We start from the raw sequence: 19128 nt of genomic DNA, 5'->3' as shown, positions 1-19128 counted from the left end.
AAAAGGACATTAATTAAGTAACAGGTGCTGTAAAATTGGTAGAATTACACAGAAATCAGGAATAAAAAGGTTTGAGATTGTGGTCAGCCTTTTAACATTTTGAGGCATCTCAGCATTACTGTGACTGTGAGTTGACTGGCTTCTTCATTGGGAATACTGAAGATCCTTTTTACTAAAGGCAATTTTCTACTCAAACCAATCAACTAGATAAAGCTGTATTTCTAAACTTTTAAATGTCTTTTATGACTTTATCATCACCATTATGGATTCATTTGTAAAACACAACACACTCCTATTTCGAGAGATTTATTCTCGTATCTATTTTTTCTTGGATTTGCCCAAAAACCATCATGTTCGTGTTCTGAGGGCTAATGCCCAAAGTCAAGCAGATAGAAGCCAAGGGCTGCAAGATTCCCAAGATTAGGACTGATTCTTTTCACAGAAATAAATGATTCCTGCCATGTTCACTGATTTTGTGCAGTGCTCCCCATGGCTGAGTGAGTGCATCAATACAGAGTTCTCACAGGCTGTACATACTGATGACACCCGGTGTTAACTGATTGACTGAGCTGTGCTCCAGAGATGCAGTGCCTGTGAGACAAGTGCAGATACATATATTTTTATCCTGGTTTCAAACATTTATTTTACATTTGTTTTATCTAGGAGATCTAGCTTGAAGCCCATTCTGTTCTCAAGCCACACTGCAAAGGTAGAATAAACTATCTGGAGCTATTTTGTTATCAGAATTATACAGAAAATGGTCTTGGGCTTAAAACCTTTTGCCAAAGCCTGATTTTATGCTTTTTAGGGGAAGTGACACGAAGGTGATTACTAAGACTCCTAACAAATCAGGGAATATGTGGAATTGGGGTCTCTGAAGAGGTTCAAGCTAATGGCAAGCAAGTGGATCATTTAATTTAATTATGAGTAGTCACTGTGGCTAAATTTTATGCTATATTTTACTATCATGTTTTATAGGCTTTGAGGCAGCAGCAGAAAAGAAGAAATGGAGTGTCCATGATGGTAAACAAGACTGTTCCTCGGGTTGTGTTGACACCATTAAAGGTGTCTGATGAGCAGTCGGATTCTCCTTCAGGTAAAGAGCTAAAATATCGTATGTTTGGCTAGGTTGCCCTGGAAGAGACCTCCTTATGGAGAGAGATGTCATGGTTTTTTTTACACTGAATTATACTTCCACCTAACATTTGGTTTAATGTTTAGTGACTCAAAATTATAGATTATTTCCCATTGTAAAAAAACACAAAAGGAAATAAAAGTGCCAGCAAAAGTACCAGCCAGTCTATCATTAAGTGACTTAACTTGCTAATAACTGTGAGAAGAGGGTGGTTAGGTTAGGTGGATTTTGTTTTCTGCTTTAGCATTCTTTTGAATGTTAAGCTTTAATGATGAACCACACATGGATGTGTAACTCCATCAAAAATAGTTCTTCCCTGAGTGTGAATTTGTTTTTCAGTTGTTGCTGTAAGATCTGAAATCTTTTGTTAGTTTTTGTATTCTAGCAACATCCTTCTCACCTCAGTATAGCTCTGACCTTTTCTTCTCATTTATCTCTTGTCATTTTATCTGATAAATGCCATTGTATTTATTATAGATGTGTGCATTCTCTGTTCCTGTATCAGCAAAAACTTATTGATACAGGTCTGATCTCTCCCTTTCTTTGACTCATCTTTCCTTTATCTTTCTCTGTCTTATTTCTCTCATTGTCATCATTTTGTTCAGGCTTTTTTGTGTACTTTTTTTCACAAAAGATCTGACACTTTTAAAAGCTATCAGATCAGTGAATGTGTTTTTGACTCTGCTATTAGGCCATCCATCCTTGCTTTTTGTCAAATTTGATTGATTTATTGGGCTTTTATCTTTATCTCCACTAGGGGAATCAGACTGTGGCCAAGGTAGTATATTAACTCTTACAAAAATGAGTGATTATATCTATGGTTGGTAAAACAATTTTAGGCTTTTTCTTTTCAGGGACAGCAAGAGGAAGATAATGGCATAATAACTACTTCTTTTTTTAGGATCTGAGTCTAAAAATGGAGAAGCAGAGAGTTCAGATAAAGAAGTGAAGCATGGGCAGAAATCTCCTACTGGAAAACAAACAAGTCAGCACTTGAAACGATTAAAAAAGTCTGGTTTAGGTGAGTTTTCAATAGACTATATCATTTCACATTGTAGTGATGTATGCCTTTTCAAATAAATTGTGGAATAGTCACAGAACTTTTTTTTCAGTGCTTAAACAAAAAAAATTAAAAATAGCCCTTCATTTATCTAAACCAAAGAATGATAAATAAGAAAACATTATAGTTACAAGTGAATAGTATCAAGATTATAGCTAAATTTATGACTGACATTTCAGGATGAAGAAGGTAAAGATAGCAGATTCTAACTGTAGCTTGTGTTCAAGTAATTACCTGTCTGTTCAGATAATTTACTTCATTTTATTGGCATATACTAAACAAGGGAGGTGTAGTTCTTAGGAAGGAAGCCTTAAGTTGGCAATTACATTGTCTCTGAGTAAAAATACCCTGCCTTGTTTTTTGTCTATGCTGCTTGAAATATTTGACAGTGCATGTCTGAAAAAAAAATTGTGAATAGCTGCTGAGTATAGGAGACATAGTCCTGCCTGATAACATCAGGTTTATTTCAAAATTCTTCCTTGGAGTTTGAAAGGGCCCACCATCATCATTCAAGTTGTGAATTAAGGAGACAGAGATCAATGCTTCCTGGGCTTAATATCATAATTGTGGACTTGAAGCCTTGTTGATGGCTTGGACCTACTGGCTTTGTTTCATTCATGTAGCTGTTGTACCTGTGAGTTGACACAATGATGATACTCTGCATCATTAGTGTACGTCAGTGGTCAGCAGAAGCCACACATTATTGACCTGAACCTCATTACTGGTTCTGCCACTTCTGTGGCAGTGCAGGATCCTTATTTGCAGATTTTATCTTTTTGTTAAAATCAAGCCAGATTTTTTTTTATTTTTTTATTTTTATTTTTTGGTTTTTCGAGGTAGGGTCTCACTCTAGCCCAGGCTGACCTGGAATTCACTATGGAGTCTCAGGGTGGCCTTGAACTCAACTCACAGTGATCCTCCTACCCCTGCCTCCCGAGGGCTGGGATTAAAGGCGTGCGCCACCACACCTGGCTTCAAGCCAGATTTTTAACTAGTTTATTTAGGTGAGGTGTTTTGTAGGGGCGTGAAAGTAATACTCTGTGAATTACCTATTATATATCACACATTTTGCTATATCCTGGGAGCATACTTTTAATACAAAGCTTTGATCAGGAATTGTAAATGCTTAGAGTAAGAGATTTCTGGAAAAACAGTATTTTATTATAATTTTAAAATTATAATTACTTAATTATCTATTAATTATCTATTTTACATCATCTCTAATGCTAATGAATTTTATGGTTATTGTCTACCTGAAAATAGCTATATATCACATGGAAAAATACAGAGATTTTTTTTCCTATTCTTCTGAATGCTATAAAGTAGCTTTTGAAATGGAAAACTACAATGAAAGAATGACATATAAATAATGACATGTAAACCATATATGTGTATGTATATGTATGTATTTATATATGTAAATTCATATTACCAGCCACAAAATTGATTGAAAGATCAGTAATGTACATGATGCACATGCCTGTATATGCCTATAAGCCCAGCACTCAGCAGGCAAGGACAGGAAGAGTGTCATGAGATCAAGGCCAGCCTGTACCAAGTAGTGAGACCCTGTCTCAGATCAAAACAAAAAGAGTGTCCTCCACAAGCTTGGTGAAGTGAGTGGTATACAGGAGCACAAAAAGATTAAGTTCTGGGCCTTTGCATGCTCAGCTGCATTGGGCTGTGATATCAGAAACCTCCTAGGCTGGGTCTTCAGGCATGGTTGCTTGGATTCAAGGTGTGGTCACCTTGGAGTACACAATGAAATGGAGTGAATCATAACTTTTTAAAGATCATGAATCACCTGGAAAATACAAAGGCATGCCTTGGGGAACTCCGCATATCTCTTGACATCTTACATGTTCCAGCATGTGCTGGGGAGAGTATTTTGGTTAGCTTTTGAGAAAATTACAGTATCACTAGTGGAGAGCACCATGGTCTTCTTAACCTGCTTCTTGATACAAAATAGCAGAAATAAAGATGCGATTTAAACAGGAATGGAGAAAATCATTTTCACTGTCCATATTCATGGAATGGTCCTGAGATTATCCATGGAAGGAGAGCTAGCAGCTGCAAGATTTCCTGTCCAGTGTTGTATCAAAATGAGAAAGAAAATGGTGGGATTATTTTTCAATAAGTCAATTAAGGTGGAAACCTGTCAGAATAAACTGCTAGTGATTACTAAGAAGGAACTGTGCCTGACTAATCCAGCAAGCAGCTGAGCAGAATGCTTTACTTTGTGCAAATGAAGTCCACAGTATTTGTTAACTTTCCAATATTTGCTCAGCAGGATAAATGAAATGGAAAAATGGAGGAAAGAGCCTTCTATATAGCCATCTTCTGATATCCATGCTGTTTTTAGATGGTGATTTTTGTGTGTTGTATTAGAGTTGGGACATTTAAGACTGTATGTGCCACTTATGTACTTCCTGTTCTTCATGTTAGTCATTTTGTTATTAAACCCTTGGGAATGGTGACCTTTCCATCTTTGTGGTCCTCACTAAATCCATTACATTCCTCCAATTTAGTGCTAAGAGAACATTTAATACATAAATGAATGATTGTAATTAAGTGAAAGAGTTATTGAATGTAGTTCCTGTAGTTTTTTCAGCTATTTGTAACTCCTTAGATAAAATTAAGCCTGCATGTTTGGGGAAGGTCTTTCCTTTTGAGCCAGTATTCAGCTGCAGAATAAGTATGAGGGAATGGTCCCAACCCAGTCCTCAGCCAGCCAGTGGATGAACTTCTTTTTTTTTTTTTAATTTAATTTAATTTATTAGTTTTCTTTTCAGTAAATACAGGCAGTTTGGTACCATTATTTAGGCTCATCTGTGATCTACCCCCTCCCATTAGACCCTCCTTGTTAATGAAAATGGGTTGTGCATTGTGGAGTTAGCCCCCAGTTATTGGTATGATAAATGTCTCTGCAAGTCATGACCCAACATGTAACTCTGACATTCTTTCCGCCCCCTCTTCCGCAAGATTTCCCTGAGCCATGTTGGGTTCATTTTTGGTCTGCTTCACTGCTGAGGTGTTGGGGGCCTCTGAGGCTTTGGCTCTCTGATTTGGTAGGAGTTGATTTTTCTCTGCGTTGATCTCCTTCCTCTTTGTGCTGGTATCTGGTTCACAGGAAAACATCACCCTTGCTTATTTCGCCAGTTTTCCTTAGTTTCAGTTGGGCCCCTTTTGAGGTATGTTGGGGCAGCTCTCTTCTTAGGATCTGCATCTATCTGGAAAAGAGAAGCAGATTCTCCAACGGAGAGTAAGTTAGCACCCAGAAAATTGAGATAATACTTTTTTGATAGACAGTTTGATAGGTGTAGGCCCTCTTATACCCCGTGATTGATGGTAGCTTGATATTGTAGAGTGGGCTTGTGTTTGGGTATGGTTCTGACTTGTTTCCCAGCTCCAGCTAAGGGTCTGGTACCACTGAGTGGATCAGTTAGCCAAATCAAGAGCAATTGATTCCTCACCATGGCTGTGTACCACTATTGCACTTGTGTGGGCATCACATCCGGTTATTTGTTGCTAATTAGGTTAAACAATGTGTTGCTTGGACAGATCTTGGTCATTTCCCCCAGTTGCCTATGTAGCGCCTTCTGGCACTAGACACACTGTCTGGGGACTGACTCTCTCCTGGCTTCCAGCCATGTCATTCCATTTTACGCGTCAGCTGTGTATGGAATCTTCAGCAATAGGGTCTTACCACTGGCCTTTGGTGGGTCATCAAGTGCTCTGACAGAAGTCTGTCATTGCTTGGGGAAACCTTGTAGGTTTCTCTGATCAAAAGCTCATTGTGGATGGTAGGCCCAAGCTGGAAGTGGGGGTTACAGGTCAGTGTCCACTAAGAAATTGAGGAAAAAGAAACTAATATACAAGAGTTAGAGAGGAGAGAGATAGAGGGGAGAGGGGGAGAGGGAGGGAGGGAAGATGTAGGAGATTTAGGTCAGTCTTGATCCTACCCTCTCCAGTGTCTTGTGGTTCAGGTGTTTCCTGTAAGGGTCTAGTGAAGGTTCAGCCATTTGGTCTGTCTTTTAGGAAGTAGAATTTTATGGTACCATTGCCGTTTGGGTCCAGATTACTGTTTTCCACCCTTTGATTCCCTCCTCGCCCTCCCATCCATCTTATTGTCTAGTCCATGAGGTGCTTGCTGGGTATGTAAGGCATCTTGGGCAGATTCAGGTTAGGTGTTGCAGATGAGTGAGACTATGTATCGATTTTTTTTCTGTGATTGGGTAAGTTCGCTGAGAATGATCTGTTCCAGGTTCAACCATTTTTCCTCAAATTTCTTTATGTCGTTTTTTTTTACTGCTGTATAGAATTCCATTGTGTAGATATACCACATCTTTGTTATCCATTCTTCTAATGATGGACATCTGGGTTGATTCCAGCTTTTAGCTATTACGAATTGAGCTGCTACAAACATAGTTGAGCAAATCTCTCTGGCTTTTGGTTTGAAGGTTTTAGGGTACATGCCCAGTAATGGTATAACTGGGTCTGTTGGTATTTCTATAGTCAGCATTTTCAGGAGTCTCCATATTGCTTTCCAAAGTGGTTGTACCATCCTGCATTCTCACCAACAGTGAATGAGTGTCCCTGCTTCTCCACATCCTTGCCAGCATTTATTTTCATTTGACCTTTTGATGTTGGCTATCCTTATTGGGGTAAGGTGGAATCTCATAGTTGTTTTAATTTGCATTTCTCTGATGATTAGGGATGATGCACATTTTCTTAGGTGTGTGTTTGCCATTTGTATCTCTTCCTCTGTGAATTGCCTGTTTAACTCTGTGCCCCATTTTGTGAGTGGGGTATTTGTCTTCTTATTTTTAGACTTTTGAGTTCTTTGTAAATTCTAGAGATAAGGCCTCTATCAGTTGGATAACCTGCAAATATTTTCTCCCATTCTGTGGGTATTCTATTGGCTTTGCTTATTATATGCTTGTCTGTAAAGAAACTCTTCAGCTTCATATGATCCCAATGGTTGAGTGACTGTTTAAGAACTTGAGCCACTGGGGTTTTATTGAGGAAGTCTTTTTCCATTCCTATATCATGGAAAGTACTTCCTAAATTTTCTTTCAGTAGTTTTCGAGTTTCTGGTCTTATGTTGAGGTCTTTGATCCATTTGGATTTGAGTGTTGTGCATGGTGAAATGTGTGGATCAAGTTTTAGTTTCCTGCATGTGGTTATCCAGTTTGTCCAGCACCATTTGTTGAAGATGCTATCTTTTTTCCAGTCTATATTGTTTGGGCCTTGGTCGAATATCAAGTAGCTATAGTTGCTTGGCCCAAAATCCGGGTCCTCAAGTCTATTCCATTGGTCTATACTCCTGTTTTTATGCCAGTACCATGCTGTTTTTATTACTATGGCTTTGTAGTATGACTTTATATCGGGTATGGTGATGCCACCGGAGGTATTTCTTTTGCTGAGGATAGGTTTGGATATGCGAGGCCTTCTGCCTTTCCATATGAAATTTGAGATCAATTTTTCTATGTCTGTGAAGAACACTGTAGGGATTTTAATTTGAATTGCGTTAAATCTATATATTGCCTTTGGTAGGATTGTCATCTTCACAATGTTAATTCTGCCTATCCAGGAGCATGGGAGGTCTTTCCATCGTTTCGAGTCCTCCTCAATTTCTTTTTTGAGAGTTTTTATATTTTCGTTGTATAGATCTTTTACTTCCTTGGTTAACGTTATTCCAAGGTATTTTATTTTTTTTGTTGCTATTGAAAATGGGACTATGTCCTTTATTTCTTTTTCTGTGTCTTTGTCATTTGCATACAGAAATGCTTCTGATTTTTGTGCATTGATTTTGTATCCTGCTACTTTGCTATAGGAGTTCATCACCTTCAGGAGTTTTGGGATGGAGTCTCTCGGGTCTCTTACATATACAATCATGTCATCAGCGAATAAAGCTAATTTAACTTCTTCCTTTCCAAATTGTATCCCTTTTATTTCCTTCTCCTGCCTTATTGCTTGGGCTAGGACTTCCAGAACTATATTGAAAAGCAGAGGTGAGAGAGGACATCCCTGTCTTGTTCCTGATCTCAATGGGAATTCCTCCAGTCTCTCTCCATTAAGTATTATTTGGGCCTTTGGAGCTTTGTATATTGCCTTTATTATATTAAGATGTGAACCGGCCATGCCGATTCTCTCCAATGTTTTGATCATGAAGTGATGTTGTATCTTGTCAAAGGCCTTTTCTGCATCTATCGAAATGATCATGTGATTTTTATGTTTAAGCTTGTTTATGTGGTGTATTACATTGACAGATTTTCGTATGTTGAACCACCCTTGTGTTTCTGGGATAAATCCCACTTGGTCAAGGTGGATAATGCTTTTGATGTGTTGTTGGATTCGGTTTGCGAGAATTTTGTTGAGGATCTTTGTGTCTATGTTCATTAGGGAAATAGGCCGATAGTTTTCTTTTCTTGTGGCATCTCTGCCTGGTTTTGGATTAGGGTGATACTAGCTTCATAGAAGGAGTTGGGGAGTTTTCCCTGTTCTTCAATTGTGTGGCACAGTTTTAGGAAGATTGGTTTGAGTTCTTCCATGAAGGTTTGATAAAATTCGGCTGGGAATCCATCTGGTCCTGGACTCTTCTTTTTGGGGAGGTTTTTTATTACTTTTTCAATCTCCATGAGTGTGATGGGTTCATTGAGGTGGTTGATCTGCTCTGAGTTTAGCTTTGGTAGATGATATGCATCCAGGAATTTATCCATCTCCTCCACATTTTCCAGTTTTGTGGAGTAGAGGTTTTTGAAATAAGTCCTGATGATTCTGCCGATTTCACTGATGTCTGTTGTGATCTCTCCTTTTTCATTTTGAATTTTGTTAATTTGGAGTCTCTCCTTTATTTGCTTGATCAAATTGGCCAGAGGTTTGTCAATCTTGTTTATTTTTTCAAAGAACCAGCTCTTTGTTTTGTCAATTGCCTTAATTGTTTCCTTGGTTTCCAATTCATTAATTTCTGCTCTGATTTTAATTATTTCTTTCCTTCTGGAGCTCTTTGGGTTGGATTTTTCTTGTTTTTCCAATGCCTTTAGGTGGATGGTTAGGCTATTGATTTGAGATCTTTCTGTCTTTTTTATGAAGGCATTGAGTGCTATGAATTTTCCCCTGAGGACTGCCTTTATTGTGTCCCACAAGTTTTTGTATGATGTGTTCTCATTGTCATTCAATTCCAGGAATTTTGCAATTTCATTTTTTATTTCATCCACTATCCATTTATTGTTTAAGAGTGTGCTATTCAGTTTCCAGTTGCTTTGGGGCTCTTGTTGGTTTTGTTGTTGTTGATTTCTAGGAATATAGCATTATGATCTGATATCATGCAGGGAATTATGTCGATTTTGCTAAATATGTGGAGGCTATCTTTGTGACTCAGTATGTGGTCTATTTTAGAGAATGATCCATGGGCTGCTGAGAAGAATGTGTAGTCTGTGGATTTGGTATGGAATGTTCTGTAGATGTCTGTTAGGTCTAAGTGCTCAATGGTTTTGTTGAGCTCTCTTTCTTCCCTGTTGAGCTTCTGTTTGGATGATCTGTCTATTACTGATAATGGTGTGTTAAAGTCCCCAGCTATGATGGTGTTGGTGGTTATATCTGTTTTATTGTCAAGTAGGTTTTGTTTTATGAACTGCGGTGCCCCTGTGTTTGGTGCATACAGTTTTATGATTGTAATATCCTCTTGATGGATTGTTCCCTTTACAAGTAGCAAGTAGCCTTCTTTGTATTTTTTGATTGTTTTTGGCTTGAAGTCAACTTTATCTGATATTAATATAGCTACACCTGCTTGTTTCTTATTCCCATTTGCTTGGAATATTGTTTTCCACCCTTTCACCTTGAGGAGGTTTCTGTCTTTAGTGGTAAGGTGGGTTTCTTGAAGGCAGCAGATTGAGGGGTCTAATTTTTTGATCCACCCTGTTAGCCTGTGTCTCTTGATGGGTGAGTTAAGGCCATTAATGTTTAGGGTGATGACTGTGAGATTTGATTTGTTCCCTGTCATGTTGTGGTAGTAGAGGTATGTTGGCATTTCCATGGAATTTAATTTTTTTTTTTTTCTATCTACTCTGGGTTTGGTTGCTGTGATCTGCTTCTTGTAGGCATTTGTGTTTGGTTATTTGTTTCTTCTCTGTGGAGAATTTCCTGGAGTACTTTCTGTAGGTTTGGTTTTGTGTTCATATAATTGTAAAGCTGAGTTTTGTCATGGAAAGTTTTCCTTTCACCATCTAAGGGAGACTTTTGCCGGGCAGAATAGTTTGGGTTGGAAGCCGTAGTTTCTTAGAATTTGGAGAGTATCATTCTAGGCCCTTCTAGCTTTCAGGGTTTCCATTGAGAAGTCTGAAGTAATTCTGATGGGGTTTCCTTTGAAAGTGGTGTGCTGTTTTTCCCTAGCTGCTTTTAGGATTTTTTCCTTCGTGTCAATGTTTAGAGTCTTAATGATAATATGCCTTGGGGAGTTTCTCCTTTGGTCTAGTTGGTTAGGAATTCTGTTTGGTTCTTGAATCTTGATGGGCCTTTCTTTTAAGAGACGGGGGAAGTTTTCTTCAATTATTGTGTTAAATAATTTCTCCATGCCTTTGGTATGAAATCCTTCTCCTTCTGGTATTCCAATGATTCTGATATTAGGACGTTTAAGTGTATCCCACAATTCTCTCATGTTCTGTTCGCAGGAACTTTTGAACTTACTGAAATTTTTGGACTCTCGAACTGTTTCTTCCATCCTTTCTTCCAAATCAGAATTTCTATCTTCCACTTCGCTGACTCTATTCTTGAGAGCCTCTAGTGAGTTTTGGACTTGTTCAATTAAATTTGCATTTTCTACTACTTTCCTATGTATCACTTCCATCGCTTTGTCCAGCTCCCTTTTTGTCTCATTTTCTGATTTTCTTGATGATTCTTGGAAATCATCCTTGCATTTCTTTATATTTTCATTTAGTGTGGCCAGCTGATTTTTAAGGTCCTCTTTTTTTCACTCTCCCTCAACTCTTTTAGCTCTCTTTGAATTCTTTCCAGTGTCTTATCATATTGCTCTAGCTTAGTGATGGTAGCATCCATACGATTATCTATCCTTTGTAGCTTTCCAGTCAGTTCTAGTAGTAGTTTGGTCAGGGTTGCATTGTTCATTGCTTCCACTTGATGTTCTGATCCTAAACACTCTTCTATGTTTTGGTTAGTTGTGATCCTTGTTGGACTGGGTGATCTGTCTGGCTTTTCTTCCATTTTAGTTTTCGTGTTATTTCTTTTGCGCTGTGGTCTACCCATGTCAGTGTATGGGCAGGTAGGTGGGTGGAGCAGCCTGGGAGCTAGCTTAATGCGAATCCAAGGCAGCCTGGGGCAGTTGTAAGCAGCCTGGGTTTTTGCTCACTCTTGCCAAAGCCGCCTACCTATAGCCTGACAGGGGCACCAAAGTTGCCTGAATTCTCACCCAGTAATGCACCTAAGCTGCCTGCCTTTGAGCTTGAAAGGGGACTGAGGTAGCAAGCCCTGAAGGTGCCTAGATTCTGGCTGGGTACACTGGGGTCTGTAAATAGTCTGTGCTCTTCTGCCTCAGGGGAGTGGGGTATGGGTGGCGATGTACAGGTAGGGGATGGCACCTGCGCTGGCGCTAGACTCAGTGTGGACTTATGTGGCTCTTGCTGTGGGACTGGGCCCGCTGCACGTGCAATTGTAGTGCAGAGGCAGATGATGTGGGTACGGAATCAGGACACAGCAGAAGCTGACCGGCGGCAAGTGATGTGAGCACAGCAGCAGGGGATCTGGCAGCCACCTATTCATGGCAGGGGCGGCCCCCACAGGCCTGTGAACCGAGCACCTCGTGGCTGGTCTAATCGCAGGATCAGCGAACAAGGGCAAGGTAGGAGGTCTCAGCTTCAGTGCAGCAGGCTGGCAGGCGTGACTGGTGGGTGCCCGATCAGAGCACAGCCATGCGGGATGTGCAGAGGGTGCGTGGGCGGGTGAGCGGAAGGGGGCGCAGGGTGCGATGGTGTGTATAGAGCGAGTGGGGCACGTGGCGGGGGGAGTCGGGGTGCGCCGGGGCACCGGGCAATCAGGGTGGGGTGTGCGGGAGGCGGCAGGGCTCAGGGGGCGCGGGATGGGGTGCCCTGGAGAGGCGGGGGGCGTGGGGCGCTCTGATCAGTCAGGGGGTGAGGGGCGTGCTGTTGTTGTGGGGGGGTGCACATGCAGGGGGGTGTGCGGGGCGCGGGGGGGGTGCATGGCACCTAGGGGGCGCGGGGCACACGGGGGCTCACGGGGTGGGCAGGGGGCGCGGGGAAGCGTGCGGGAGGCGCGGGGGGCTAGGGGCGCAGGGCACGTGGGGGGTGCGCGGGGTGCATGGGGGGGTGCAGGGTGCGCGTGGGGGGAGAGGGCGCAGGGCACACCAGGGTGTGGGATGCCAAGTGATGCCGCGGGGTGCTCTGGACGCGTGTGGGGGGGTGGGGCTTGCGGGGGGGGTGTCGAGGGGTTCGCGCGGGGGACGCAGGGTGTGGAGGGGGGCGGGGTACACTGAGGCACTCCGGGGTGCAGGACGCGTGGGGGTGGGGCACAGGGGGCGCGGGGCATGCCTGGGCACGCACGGGACGTGTGGGGTCGCCCAGGCCGCGTGTGGTGGGGGGACGAGGGGCGTGCGGGGTGGGGGCGCAGGGGGGGCAGGGAGCGCTTCAGGGCGCACGGGGCTCAGGGTGCGGATGCTCCGGGGTGCGTGGGGGCGGGGGTGCAGGGCGCGCGGGGGGGGGGCGGCTAGGAGTGCAGGGCGCTCGGGTGGGCGCAGGGGACGCAGGATGCTGCGGGACGCCGCGGGGTGCTCTGGACTCGCGGGGAGGGAGGAGGCGGGTCGCACGGGGGAGGGGGTCAAGGGGGCGGGTCGCGCAGGGGGTGTGGAGCATGCTGAGGTAAGATGGAGCGCGGGACACTGCGGGACGCCATGGGGCACTCTGGACGTGCGGTGGGGCTGGGGTGCACGGGGGGGGGGGTCTCGAGGAGCGCGGGGGTGGGTCGCGGGGGTCTCAGGGCACCCGGGGGTTTGGGTCACACCTGGGCGCCCGGGCAAGGCGGGGGCGGGGCTCGTGGGGGGGCTCGAGGCACGTGGGGATGTGGTGCTGGGGTCTCGGGGCGCGCGGGGGTGGGGCGCGTGGTGGGTGGGGCTGGCGGGCGGGGGGTGGTCTCGAGGCACGAGGGGGTGTGGCGCGGGGGTCTGGGGCGCGCAGGGGGTGCTGGGGCGCGGGACAGGCCTGTGCGCCCGGGGCGCAGGAAGCCTCGGTTTACTGGGGCCGTACCTGCTGCGTGTGGATAGGGAGCGTGGGGCGTGCTGGGGGGGAGGGGCACGCTGGGGAGGGCGGGGGGGGGGGGTGCGCGCGTGGGGCTGCCGGGGCGCGTGGGGCTTGGTGCGCACGGGGCGCCAGGCTGTGCCCAATGTGGCGATTCGCGGCGGGCGGGGTCTCAGGGCATGGGTCGAGGGGTTGTGTGCTTCCCTCTTTTACCCCAATATGTTTCCTCCCCCTTCAAAAAGTTCTTAATTTCCCTTGAATACTTGCCTTTTTTTTCTTGTTGCTTGTAGTGCAGCTAGGCGGTCGCCATCTTGACCGGAAGTCTGAACTTCTTCATCCATTTCCCCTACCTATCTCAGACACCTGATTCAACCTCAGAATGGAGGTTTTTGTTTCTTTTTATTTTATTTTTATTTATTTGAGAGAAGGATACAGAAATATCAGAAAGAGAGAAAGAGACAGAGAGAGAGAAAATGAATGAGAAGGGCATGCCAGGGCCTCCAGCCATTGTAAACAAACTCCACATGCATGCACTCCCTTGTGCATCTGGCTTATGTGGGTTCTGCGGAGTCTAAACCTGGGTCCTTTGGCTTTGCAGGCAAGTGCCTTAACTGCTAAGCCATCTTTCTAGCCCGGTTTTAATTTCTTTACCTTCCTTTGGTAAGCTGGATCTATGTAAATGCTTACCTGCAAAAACTATTGAGAACAAAAACAGATGCCATAGTCTCCTCTAATGTAAATTAGTAATGGCTACACAATATTTAGTCAAAACTATACTTCTGAACATGTCTCAATTTCATTCACATTGTGAGATAAAAATCAATTCTAATTATTCCCCAACTACTTCCTTTGGATCTCTAGCAATTACTTAATTTGTCAAATTATGGGATATTCACCCAGTTCCAAGTACAGATGTCAATTGGTATAGGTTTTTCTTAGAATCCAATGGGAGCCTAACATACCTTGCATCTTTATGTGTTTTCCTGAAGGTTTTATGGTTGAGGACTTATTATGGACTTGGACTGTCGCATTATACACTAGCTTGAAGCCCCTTCAGTTCTCAAGTCACACTGCAAAGGTAGAATAAACTGTCCAGAGCTGTTTCGTTATCAGAATTATACTGAAAATGGTCTCAAGGAGAGGGGTTGGAGCACACATTAAAATAATAATAGCAACAATAATAGTAATAATAATGGGGTTTGACAATCTTGGTTATCTTAGTTCATGGTAATCTTGTCATTTGTGTGTGAACCACTACTGTTAATGCAGCTGTTTTGTCACTTTGTTCTTGGTCATGTGTGAAATTATGTGAATATTTTCTGAGTAGTCCTCTGGTTGAATACACTTGAGAACATGGTCTATATTTCAACTTAGGTGTAATGTTATAAGATGGGGGCTGGAGCGATGGCTTAGAAGTTAAGGTGCTTGCCTTTGGATTTCCCAGTACCCATGTAAGCCAGATGCACAAGGTGGCACATGCATCTGGAATTCATATGCAGTGGCTGGAGGCCCTGGTGCATGCTCTCTCTCTCTTTATCTTCCCCTCTCTCTCTTCTATCACATGAACAAATAAAATACTTAAAAATATTAAAAGCTGCACCAGTAAGGATACAGTTGAGAAAAAAAATAGTCCTAACTAGTACTGATATTTTTCTGTTCATGGTATAATCAAACAAAAACACAAAAATCTTTGTTATCTACCACTATTTCTATATTAAGGATGGTAGAAAACATAGTTGTGATATTTATAACTTAGAGTACTTAAAATGTGTACAAGGGCTCCTCCTTTATTATCATAGGCCTTGACAGTGAATGCAAAAGTTGATGGTAAGCTAACAAATGACCAGGCAGGTGAAACTTCATCCTGTGAGATGAAATAAATGGAAGATGTGGTTGCAATGGAATTGAGAATACATCTTTTTCTCACCTACTCAATTGTTTTGATGTCCTCTCTATATCTGAGCATAGGATAAATAAATTTCAAACCTCCCATGGAGTCTTCTGAGGCAACCCTAACACATTGCTATGTCATTGTCTTATATAGCACTTACAGTGTGGATTCCATAATGGTACACTATCTTGTCTTGTTTGGTTTTTAGTCGTTTTGTGTGTGCAGCATGTAGTATGTGTGGTGTATACATGTAATATCTGTGCTATATGCACATGTAGGTGCAGATATGATTTGTGTGTTTATAGTAATGCTGGAGAAAAATGTCAGCTGTCCTCCATTATCTCTTGCTCATCCACATGTTTCCTTGAGATGTAGTCTCTCACTGCTTCCACAGCTTGCAGTCTTTGTGAGCCCTGAGACTTTTGTATCACTGGTTCCCACAGAACTAGGTGGGTAGTCATATCCAAATATTTATGTGAATGCTAGGGAATTTAACTCAGGCCCTATCAAGCCCCCTCAATCCCTGATGCTTGTGTAGGACACTCTTACCGGTTGAGCTATCTCTGAGCCCTATATTTCCTTTTCAAATGATTTAACTTTGGTTATTAGAGCAGTCTTAGGTTCATAGCACAACTGTGTAACAATAGTCATCCTCCCTGCCCACATATGCATACCTTTCTTTCTGTACCATGTGATTGATGGTCTGTACCACAGTGATGCATTATTACTGCAGGTGGTGAACCTAGATGAATATGACAGTCTCCCAGATAGTTGACTTAGGGTTCTCACCACTATAATTGTAATGTATTTCCCTTTGTAGTATTACATAGGATGGTTGCATGGCCTTCAAGATCCTCTGCAGTCTGCTTATTTCTCCCTTTCTGTTTCTTGTTTCATAATTTCTCATGTATTTCAGAAGCTAAAATATAAGTTACTTGAATTTAGGGTCACTAACATAAACTGGTTTTTAATTATACTTTCATAACCCAGTCATACAGAAGGAGTTTAAAATGTGCTTTCTAAACAAATCAAAGCTTTTAATGTACATCTCCAAGGGGGTTTTCATAATGTTCTCATTGAGCCAACTTCTTGGACTCATTCCAATTGTTTTGTTTAATCTTTTTATAGTAAAGAATTACAATTTTGCTGGCTTTTAAAAAATGTTACATATTTTTAAAATGAAAAATGAAATTTAGATAATAATCCCATATTCTCTCATCCAATATAATTATACTCAGTATTTTATAAGATTATTTGACATTTCTTAATATTTATTTATAAGCAAGGATTATACCATCATTGCATTTTAAAGCATTAAATTTACTTAATTTTAAGCTAAATAAGGAACAAGTAAAACCAAAAGATCAAAATAATTAAAAATTGCTCTGAAATATATTCATAACTCTAAATTTATTAAAAATATGAAAAACTGAGGTGAAACTGATTCTCTCTTTAGTTACTCATTCATATTTTGGGAAAGACAGTATAAAAGGTAGAAAATTATCTTAGTTCTTTGTACAGCCATGCACATATGTTTATATTTGATTTGTTTGACTATAATTCCTGTTGTTCTTGAACTCTGGCTCAGAAGATATTGGCTTCAGTGATCTGTAATTGATTTCTTCACTTGTGAAAGCTTTGTTGATCCTTGTCTTTTATGGTTAGATTTTTGTCATCCAATTCTTTTTTTTCCCCCTCCATAGATTATCTTCTTTGAAAGCCTAGTTTTCTTCTCTGAACTCTACTTCAGAATTGTCTCTACACATTCCTTAGAGTCAATGAAGACTTGAACTAGTCTTGAATGGGATCTTTGTTGTTGGGGTAATTCCTCTTGTCTACCAGGTCATACTCATGTGTGTGTCCTCCCTCTGTGTGTTTGGGCACCTTGAATGTATACTTGAACTGGTTTTGAATGGAATCTGTGTTTGCTGAGGCAGTTCCTCTTGTCTACCTAGTCTGCCTCATGCATTTGTCCTCCTTCTCTGTCTGTGTGGGCACATTGGATGCATGCTTCTGCATGCTGACTTCTGGAGGTATGAAGAATCTCTAAGCCAGCAGACAACCTCTGGTTAGCAGATGCTTCAGAGCCGTCTTTAGTGAGATGGGGTGTATTTGAGGTCCCTGTATTAGAATGATAGAATTGCACTGGCTACTACTTGACAAATTCCTTATGATGTTTAGCATAAAATATCTCTCCTGCATGACACAGACCCTTACACTTATCAGGTGTTACATCTTCTCTCTTCTGGGTGTACATCAGCTGCCACAGACCCTCTAGGCACAGTCTGTAAGTATGAGAATTGCATACTAAAATAGCTTCATGTTTTTCCATATTTGGGTACTGCAAGAAAATATGAAATATGAGCTTTAATGAGATAAAAGAATTGGTTTGTTCTTAAGCCAATTAAGAATACATGTGTAAGGTTATTAAAATAGAATTAAAGTCCTCTTTAGCAACAAATTTAGCTCACTTGTGCTGTCTTTGTTCCAAAATTACAAAATATATTTCTGCTGCTTATATGGACATTCTAGACAAAGATCACTCTTTTAGTTTTGTCATGAAAGACTCTGCCTATCCACTGTTTCCTTTACTGTGACACATGTCAAGATATTGATCCAAATACTAAGGGTGGGTGTTCCTTATCAAACAGAATGTGTTTCTGATGCCTTATTTTTTATTTCAACCTCCCAGAACTCTCTTCCAATTAGTGTTGTGACCTCAGCACTTTTATAAGAGAATATTTAGGCAACAGCAGAAAGATTAAGCAAATTCCTTTTTTATATTTTGCAGTGCTTTTCTCAATTTTGCCTCTGCATTTCTTTCTGAGAAAAGAAGCTCCTTCCCATTTTTCCTCTCTCTGAATTATTCTTTAACTTGTGAAATGACACAAACACATGGAAAATGTGTATGTCAATAAATAAATCCCAGGATACCTGTGACTCAAAATGTAAACTTTTTAAAAGAAATAAAAATTGAATACTATTTTGTGTTTATAAATAAGATTCTCATATTGACCTTATATGTTCTTTGAAAATAAAGGTTTTGAAACTGTATAAAGTGAGTTGAGGAGCTCTCATTCTTTCTCTCTTTGTGTGTGTGTGTGTGTGTGTGTGTTTAGTATGTGTGCAGTACCTGTTTCTGCTCCTATTGGCCCTGAGGTCGCAGATATGTGGCCATGCCCAGCTTTTTTGTCATACAAGTGCTGTGGCTCAAACCCAGGTCCTCATGCTTGAGCAGCAAATGTTCTTACTTGCAGAGCCATCTCCTCAGTGCTAAAGTAGATGTCCAAGGACAAGCTAGTCTCCTACCCCACATTAAATTGTTAGAACTATTTACAATCTGTGCTTTAAAAAAAAAAAGTTTAGGGGCTGAAGAGATGGCTTAGCAGTTAAGCGCTTGCCTGTGAAGCCAAAGGACCCTGGTTCAAGACTCGATCCACCAGGACCCACGTTAGCCAGATGCACAAGGGGGCACATGCGTCTGGAGTTCATTTGCAGTGGCTGGAGGCCCTAACATGCTCATTCTCTCTGTGTCTCTCTGCCTCTTTCTTGGTCTCTTTAAAATAAATAAGTAAACAAAAAAAGGTTTAAAAAAAGTTTAAGGCTGGAGAAATGGTTAGCCTTTAAAACACTTTCCTGTGAAGCCTAAGGTCCCAGGTTCAATTCTCCAGTACATATAAGCTAGATGCACAAGGTGGCACATGTATCTGGAGTTAGTTTGCAGTGGCTAGAGACCCTGGCATGCCAATTCTCTCTCTCCTGCTTGCTCTCTCTCTTT

The 19128-nt window shown here is 41.8% G+C and overlaps 1 protein-coding gene across 3 annotated transcripts in view; it reads left to right on the top strand.

Annotated features, from left to right (window-relative positions):
• Asxl3 (ASXL transcriptional regulator 3) overlaps window positions 1–19128 on the top strand; it is a 205191-nt gene that overhangs the window by 97406 nt on the left and 88657 nt on the right. For all 3 annotated transcript variants that reach the window (XM_045135319.1, XM_045135320.1, XM_045135321.1), the window contains 2 exons: window positions 979–1096; window positions 2037–2156. In XM_045135319.1, the coding sequence (XP_044991254.1) occupies window positions 979–1096; window positions 2037–2156 (238 nt within the window). The remainder of the gene's footprint in view (window positions 1–978; window positions 1097–2036; window positions 2157–19128) is intronic.

Source organism: Jaculus jaculus, chromosome 15 (assembly GCF_020740685.1).
Source record: "Jaculus jaculus isolate mJacJac1 chromosome 15, mJacJac1.mat.Y.cur, whole genome shotgun sequence".
Taxonomy (NCBI): domain Eukaryota; kingdom Metazoa; phylum Chordata; class Mammalia; order Rodentia; family Dipodidae; genus Jaculus; species Jaculus jaculus.
The sequence above is the reverse complement of the archived record's forward strand: the minus strand, read 5'-3'. Positions and strand labels throughout refer to the sequence as shown.